At 43.9% G+C, this 8,815-nt stretch overlaps 1 protein-coding gene across 2 annotated transcripts in view; it reads left to right on the plus strand.

Annotated features, from left to right (window-relative positions):
- LOC143103930 (uncharacterized) overlaps positions 1–8,796 on the plus strand; it is a 31,579-nt gene extending 22,783 nt beyond the window's left edge. Inside the window, exons 10-11 of one of the 2 annotated variants that reach the window (XM_076267801.1) lie at positions 475–600; positions 8,027–8,796. In XM_076267801.1, the coding sequence (XP_076123916.1) occupies positions 475–600; positions 8,027–8,227 (327 nt within the window). In that variant the 3' untranslated portion in view covers positions 8,228–8,796. The remainder of the gene's footprint in view (positions 1–474; positions 601–8,026) is intronic. The other variant, XM_076267810.1, reaches the window with a different exon arrangement.
- The last annotated feature ends 19 nt before the right edge of the window (positions 8,797–8,815 follow it).

Here is an 8,815-nt window from a genome sequence, read left to right on the forward strand (position 1 = left end):
AAGCCGAAGATGAAAGCCAGGGGCTGTTTGTAAACCTGACTTGAAGTGAAGCGCTCTGGCTGGGCGCTGCGGTTGCGCTTGTTTTGTAGCCCTGTGCCTTTGCTGGTGGTCAGAGCGAAGAGTCGCACGGAGTGTTAATGGGGATGGTTTTTATTGCCAAATGTTTGCACCACTCTTTCAGCATTATGACCATGACAACTCTGCTTGTATTAATGGATAAAAGGCCAAAGCACGCTCAAAGCCAAACATCTTTCCAATGCACATGGTTGAGTGAAAACAGGATTCCCTGTTTTTTTATGTATACACACACAAACTGTGAATCAATAATGTGTTGTGTTGTGTTGAGTTGTGGCTTACCTTCTCAAAGTAACTAGGTTGTAATTGTCAGGCATGCAGTGTCTTTATAAAACTGAAAGCTTTGTAGGTCTGTGAAATGTCCGCTGCGGCATTCTCATGTCGCATGTAACGTTTCAGGAGGACATTCCAGGGTTGGGTCTGGACCAGGACGACGTACTCAAGGAGGATCTCATCAAGGGCACCGATGACTTCCAGGAGCGCCGCGCCCAAGCCATCGCTGGCAAAGCCCTGGAGATAGAGAAGGTTTGGAGAACCCCAACAATCCTGTCCTCATTCTCAGTCGTTCCCCCGAGGCTGTGGTGCGGACAGCGTTCCGTCCGCCACTACTCCACCGCCGTATCCTGTTGCAGTGTCTAAGCATCATTTAATAATGACCACTCCCGTGGGATAGCCAGATGGCTAAAGTCCTGTTGCTCTCCCAGATTGAACTAGGATTTGGATGTGTGCAGAGGCATTTTTGTGCAGATCTTGCCGCTTTGCGTGCATATGAGTTCCAGTAAGCCTGTCTCTCGGCCTCCAGTTAAACCAGGGTAGAAATTACCTCGAGGGATTCTGCCAGCCCACCCATGAAGTGGTACCTCTTCTGGCATTGAAGTTGTACTGTAACACACACACGCATGCATTCTCTCTCTTTCTCTCTCTCTCTCTCTCTCTCTCTCTCTCTCTCTCTCTCTCTCTCTCTCTCTCTCTCTCTCTCTCTCTCTCTCTCTCTCTCTCTCTCTCTCTCTTACACTTACACTTACTTACACACACTCACTCACTCACCCACCCACTCATGCAGTAGAGCACTTATTCCAACTCCAACAGAGTCTTGTGTTGGCTCTGGCCTTACCCTTCGTGTGGGCCTATTTGACATGGATCATTTGATGAGGAAAACAAGAGCTGTACCACCCAAACACCTAATCCCGCTCGCTGTGTTCTCATGTGAAATATAGCTTGGCTCAATTAAGGCCCCTCCAGGCCCAGGCCCTCCCCCCTCCCCAAGCACACATGGCCCAGTATGGGTCAGTGTTCTCTACGCACATTCAGGGAAGCCCAAAGCCTTTTATCTCAGCTGGCCGGAAACTCACCTCCAATTATTCCTCATGAAAACATGCCATGTTTCACAATACACCCACCCTCACACTGCTTTATCTTTTTGAATCCGATCATACACACACACACACACACACACACACACACACATTCTGATTTATTCCTCTTGCAGTGGAGACTCATTATTGACTCTACAAGTGTGTGCCAGTGTCTGATGTCAGTCCTCTCCGCGGCGGCGGTGGTAGGAGAGACGGCCACGCCGGGCAGCGATGGCCACAGCTCGTTTAACAGCGGCCGTAAAAACTCTGCCAGGGCCTCCCCCGGGGCCCTATCAGTGACAGCCCTGGCCAAGCAGCCCAAGCACAAAAGGGCCTATTTGGCTCACGTTGTCCGCTTTGGACCTCTGCATGCGTCCGGCCACTTTCCAGGGACGCTCGTCCAGAACTAAGAACTGACGCAAGGAGAAGGGAGAGCGGTATGTGCTTCACCCACCACCTCCCTCGGCCTCCCCCTTGCTGTCGTGCTCCTTCTCCCTGGCTTGCCTCTCAGGCCAAAGCTTTGTCCAGCTGCTGCTGCTCTGCAGGCCAGTTTGTTGTGGGTTGGCCTCGCTGTCTGGATGTATGGGAGCAGACAGCTGAATTACCGGTGTTGTATGCTGTAATTCTATGTGGAACATCACTGCTAACCGCAGTGTCCGGTCTGATTCTCATGTAAAGCTTAGGTTTAAAGCTGCATTGCTTGGTTTTCGTCTTCAGAGAGTGATTCAGAGAGCTATTTTAGACGCGTCCCCTACTACATTTACCTTAGAAATTATAGCGGGAACAATGAGTCAAAATGGCACAGACACCTTTAATGCAAAGCATACCTCTCAAATCTGAAAGCATTTAATATGAAGGCTCTCCAGGCTGGCCTAAGCCCTCTCGAGGTGCCAGCTGAGAAACGAAATGCTTTAAAGTGACGTAAACTACAATGTGCTCAGTAATGAGTTTTATGTGGCAGATGTCATTTGCTGGCAGGAGAAGCACATTTAGTGAGCAGCACTTCTGACATTTGAAGTGGCCAGCATTTTTCACCATGTAAATGGTGAACTGGACTCATGAAATGCTGTCTTATTACAGTAGAATGATTCAGTAGAACTGGTCTTTTCCATTACTAAGCTGTTGAACTTGCTGATATAAGCCATGTCCTGTCAGTTTTATTTATTGGAATCATTCACTCACTCACTCACTCACTCACTTCACTGTGATGATTGCATGGTCTTTTAGAGAGTAGCCTACATTGAGCTGTGAGTTGACATGTTTTGACTGGACTCAGCTCGGTGGTAACTATAGCAATTATGCCATATGTTGTTTCTGGGAATTATATTGTGTCTATATGGCATAAATTATGGTTTATGCATTGTTTTAGACTATAGAAAACATTTATCTAAAGCGGTGATTTATGCTTCCATGATTGCAGGTTTTGGTATGAAGTGCAGTAAATGGACTCCATTCCCAGATCTTATATATGCAGAGTTGATTTTTCTTTCCTCTGCAATGTTTCTGAGTGTAATGTGGTTAAAGTGAATCCTCATACTTGAGGAGCCTTTGTAGCAGGAAAAGACCATTCTTAGTGTACACCTGTCATGAAGAGGGAGCAGTTACCGTACTCTGCTATTCAGATTAAGCGTTTCATAGGTCTAGCGGGGAATGCACTCAATTATCAAAGAACCCACAGTAATCCATGGCAATCTTGGCAAGCACATTTATGTAGGCTTATGTGTCACATAGACAGAAAACTGTATATTTAAGCTCAAACATAGTCATCTCGCCCAGGCCATACTTCTTGTGGCATTTTCTTGCTCAAAGAAGAGAACCAAAGTTTTGTTTGGTTGATTGTATCAACAAAAACAGTGTTCTAGACTGAGGGATAAAAAGATCACTCAGTTGTAGCAGTCAACCTTGCCTTTTGCAAGTAATTATGTTATGGTTCTATTTCCACACTAAGAACTCCGGACATTCACGCATTAACTTTACATCCATTCGAGCTTTAGGTTCTTATTGTTAGGAAGTGCCTGATTGGCACATATCTCGCTCACTTCCTCTTTTCATGCTTGAGATGAATTTCAGAGGGGTCATATGAATGGACAGACAGACACACACACACACACACACACAGAGCTATCATTAGACGGAACTTCCCATTTAATCACACATCCTCATCATGTCCCCCTTGTTGCTCATTTTCACCAGAGATCAGTTTTTGGAGGCCCTTTCTTGGTTTCTGAATACTCCGGTAAATGTGAAGTAATACCCAATTGATATTTAGGGATGACATGATCATGTTATTTTGGATTTTTGAGAAACTGCTGGATGTTTATGGCCAGCCCTCCAGCCCGAAGTGGCTGGGAGTGATTATGGAAGGCCGCCATTCATCATTTCAATCAGTCCAAACGAAACGCATCCAGTCCAGCTATTAGCCCCTCCGCAGAGTGCCCTGCTTTGCAGCTCAAGTGATTAAATGCCTCTTTTAATATTCCCTAATGTGTACCAGCCCCAGACTAATCATCCCCACTTCCCTATTATCACGGACCCCCTGCCTGCCCCAGCATTCATTTGTGTGTGCTGTTCCCCCGAATGACTGTTAGCCTTATTTATAATGTTTTACACACCATTGCTTCTTCATATACACATACACAAGTTCCCCACCACCCACCTACCCACCTCCCTTCCCCTCCCCCACTCTCATGCTGTGTGTGCCGCTGGGCCCCTCGCGTCTGGCCCTGCTTGTGTGGCCCTCTGCTATCGGCCCCTGAAATCAGTCCCCAGCTCCCTTGGCAGGGGAGCCGAGCCGTCGCAGGACCCCACCTCGCCAAACAAAGAGTGCACACGGGTCAAACACGGCCTTCCTGTTTTGTTGAATAACGGCCAGATGAAGTTGAAAAGCTCGCTGCTCACTCTAGGAAAAAAGACCTTCCCAGAATTACTTTTTTCTTTTTTTTTAATGTCATGTCTATAAATAAACTCATGTTGGGTGAGGCATTTTCCTCTCTCTCTTGAAACAAAGTGTCTCTTTCGCTCTTTTTATATCTGTGAAATGGATTACAGTTTTTGATGTTTGCATTGCCGTGGGAGTGTCGGGGGAAATCAGTTAATTAAGAGTTTATTGTTCATTGTGGGCAGTATCCTCCGTTCTGTGCTGCTACTTTGAGGCAGAGTTGAGTGTGTGTATGATGCGTAATGAAGTGAAACTGTAATCAGCCTGAGCAGATGCTAACACACAAAAGTCTCATGGAGAGTTTTGTTTTGAAGGATGACAAACACAATCAGTTCAAAGTAATGAAGGATGCCTAGGATATTTACCGGCCTGAGGCTTTCTGTGTTTTTTTGGTTTTTTTTTTTAGTTGCCCCAATCTGCTCATATCCTCTTTCTAAGGCAAATTAGGTCTGGGTATCTTGCAGAAGTTATTGAAGAGAGAGAAAGAGAGGAAGCAAAAGACTAAAATAGTTGGTTTCAGTGTGTAGATGTTGCTGTGAATGTGGTTTTGACCTTTCAGTCCTTAGCATGTTTTTTTGCGTCCTTCTTCCAGTCTGTTGTGGAGGAAGGCCACACGTGCTGAATGTCTGCAAGACGTAGTTGTAGTCAGAAAGCTGTTATTATGTGGGTGACTTGGTTGGGTCAACATAAGCGGCATTCTTATTATTGAGTCTCCTCACTTTTTTTTTGAAAGGCCATTTTGTCCTGACAGTCAACTCAGTGAATGTGAATCATTTTGAGTGTTTTTTTTTTTTTAAGGAGGAAATGAGGACCACTAGAAAAGGAACACTTTAGTAAGAACTATTTTGCCCCCCCAAAACATTTCATTCTTAATTGTTTCCTTGCGTGGTTTTGCATGTGATGCCAAACAAGCACATCTTCAAACTCTTCAAATGCATATGTCTGTGCTCTGAGCAAATTGGCTGAAAATGGTTCCATATCAGAACCAGTAAAAAACTTTAACAATATTGAAGGTGTAAACTATCAAGTTTATTCCTCCTTCCATGTCTGTGGACCTAGCCTTCGATTAACAAGAACAGATGGGAATGGGAAATCATCTGTGAACCATGTCGGACAACATGCAACCTGCAGGGAATAGGCCTAATACGAAGAGACCATGAGAGACACCCCTTACAGGCCACAGTTTACCAGGCGTAATGTACTTTGTTTAGTTTATCTGAAAGAAGCAGCCTTGTTGGAAAAAAGGCTTGTTTCCTTGATAGTCTGTTCTATGTCACTTACCTTTTTTCCACAATTGTCCTTCTGTAGCCTGCTTGTTTTGGGTGATTGACAGCTGAGATACAGTTGAGGAAGATAAGGACACTGGCTTTGCTTGAGTTTTTCGAAACATCTACATTGTTGTCCCACATTTTGTCAAGCCAAAAAAACTGCATTCTATTTCAATGATGATTTTTGCCTGGCTGTTCTTTTTCAGAGGTAATTGGTGAAATCAAGTCGTTTTTTCCTTAACTGGATGAGAATAGCCACGTTTGGCTCGGTCATATGATTTTTAATTAAATTTGATTTCAACCTGCTGTGAACCTTTGGTCTTACTTGTCATCAACGATCTTGACTTTCTCCCATTGTTTTAGCTTCTTTTACTTTTCCTCCCTCGTCTTCCTCTGACCTCTCTCAGGGAGTATTGTGTTTCTTGGCCTAGTCTTTGACAGTTACCAGAGATGTCTCATACTCTACCTCCCCTTCCCCACTTGTCCGCAGTGCAGGCTATCAGAGAGGCTTGGCAGGCCCCTGTCCCCTGGTGAACTTAACAGCCAGAACAGAGCAAGAGAGTCTGGCCCTCCAGTAGCTTCCCCACACTGGAACCATGTCTCAGAATCGATGAGACTCACTGTAGTTAGGGCAACCCCCAACATTTAAACTGTGCTGTATGGGTAATCGCATTCAACTGTTTTTCTTCACTGACTGACATTGTGGCTAATGTTATTACTTTCATTGGGTGCTTATTGGTTATGCTTTTGTAGAGTCTCAACAAGTATATGCTGAGTGCTTCTTCCAAGTATGTTTTTTTTTGTTTTAAAGCAAATAGTCACCTATCTTCTCTCATCTGTCATCGGGACATTATGGATAAAACCTGAAATTAGCAAACTTGCTTTCACAGCATTAAATCTGATGAGCTTGGTGCTGGGGAGCTACTGGCACAGGCAGCCCAGATTCCCAAAATGGCTGCAGGGTCTTAACATGACACAATTCTACCTCTCAGGAAGCCAGGAGCATTTGATTAAATTGCTACTTTTGGGAAGTGGGTCATTTCTCAAGCAGCTTTTTGTAGTTGTTGAGAGAAAAATTGCAGCTTTTTTGAGGTTCAGCTTGACGAGCTCTATAATTTTGTTTTGTTCCAATGATGTCTTGCTAAAGCTAATTACAGTGCTTCAAACTACATTGGTTTTGCACCCATCAAAAGAATTTTTTTTACTTTTTGACACCTCAAAAACCGACCATGATTGGTGGTCCTCTGAACTTTTTGCTGAAAGGTGCTCCACATTGGTTCTCCCAGAACAAGGCCTTGTCAGTGTTCATTAACCTCGCCAGGAGCTGCTAACTTAAAGGACCTCTCAAGGTGATCGTCTGGTCAGTCAGATGTGTGTTTGTGTGCCTGTGGGAACTGCAGGCCAGACCTGCCCCCTGGCAGGGATCAATTGGAGGCCCCCCCTCATCACTTTGGTTGCTAGCCCTCAGGTGATAGAGAGACCTCTGGTTTTTACACCTGGGTCACTTGGAACCCTTCATAAAACTCTTAATGGTCTGTTTTGTTTTTGTGGTGCTGGGTAGTATAACAAGCCATTAAAGGAACGGCGTGAAAGAATTCAGATATTCCCTAACTGACCCCAGCACCTTTCATGCCTTTTGTTTTTCCCTTCACAACACACCTACAACTGTTATTTATCAGGGTTACATTCTGCTTGGCCATGGTTTAGCCTTAGTTAAATTTATTTAGTCTTGGGTTTCAGTGAAGTTCACTGAGGACAGCTCTTTGTGCTTCGCCGTATGAATAACCAGTCTGGTATCACCAGACTCACTCACTTTGGAAAGAAAGTCTGGGTACTCCATTGAGAAATTGTTCCAACCCTAACATTTTAACGGGCATAGAATTTGCATTAACTTTGGTTAGGCTGGGCCAATGATTTCAATCACATTGATCAGGGATTCCTAATGTTACTTCTTACTTACAAACTAATAATAAACCGAATCGGTAGTTATGAAACAATGTATTTACTTTTGATGTATACATTTACACATTCGTAAAACGTAAGCGCATTGAGAGGAGACAGACTAGTATCTCAGTGAGATGGAAGTGAGATATAGCCAGGCCGGGCCAAGCTAATGAATAACAGCGGTAGATAGTATGGTGGTGAACTTTTCTGTGGTGAACCACTTATCTGTTAATATCCCTGAATTCCAATATTATAGTACCGTACCTTCTCCCCACGGAAGTGTGAAGTTTTGTTCCCATACTCAGTGAGTTTTTATCAGTGAGAATGTTATCTTATAAAAAGACCTTATTATGTGCTATTTTGCATATATTAATTTGTCTATATTGTTGTTGTTATTATTGGGAATTCTGTCACAGAGCTGGCTAAGTGTTCATGTCTTGGTGTAGCTGTACAGGCAGGACTGCGAGACCTTTGGCACGGTGGTGAAGATGCTGGTGTCCAAGGAGCCGGGCCTAGAGAAACAGCTGCAGGGCCCGCTGAGGGACAGTCTGGTGGATATGCGGGAGAGGTGCCTGGAGGACCTCCGTCTCTACATCGATGAGCTGGACGAGTTGATGCTGAAGCAAGATGCCGCAACCTCAACCTGAAGTCCACACCAAGCCATCTCCCTACCCATGTGAATCCCATCGCAACATCCAGCAGGCACTTTCTATCTCGTTTTGAAATGTACTCAACCACCTCAGCTTCTGAACTAAATGTGTGTTTTCAGGGTCTACTGTTATAATTGTTTGTGTTTTTTACAGTTTACTATTTTTACATATTTTTTAAACATTCCTCCATCCAATACATGGTGCCAGTACATAGTCGATGGAGCACAAATATGACATTTTTTTTAATGAGACTTATGCATAGACATTCATTTCCTAACCATTCAGAAACAATAGAATCATGGGTTTGTGTTGGACCTTTTATATCCTTTCTGGAGACAAATATCAGTGTTGCAGTCTACTGGTGTAGAGAAACATGACAAAAATATATTGATCCAAACTTTCTGGATTATAAGCCAATACATTCCTCATTTTTGTATTTTTTAAAAAGAACACTAAGCTAGGTTGCATGCTGTTTTCAGAATGTGTTGTGTTATATGGTACTCAGTTTTTGGGACCACTCCTCATTTTTTCCACTTCTAATTAAAACTGTTTGTACCTTTTCTTAAGACTTGTACAGTGTTTAAG

The sequence above is a fragment of the Alosa pseudoharengus genome, unplaced genomic scaffold (assembly GCF_046254945.1).
Source record: "Alosa pseudoharengus isolate Yale_2024_CS ecotype anadromous, Long Island Sound unplaced genomic scaffold, YU_APseudo_1.1 YU_APseudo_1.1_scf_10, whole genome shotgun sequence".
NCBI lineage: Eukaryota > Metazoa > Chordata > Actinopteri > Clupeiformes > Clupeidae > Alosa > Alosa pseudoharengus.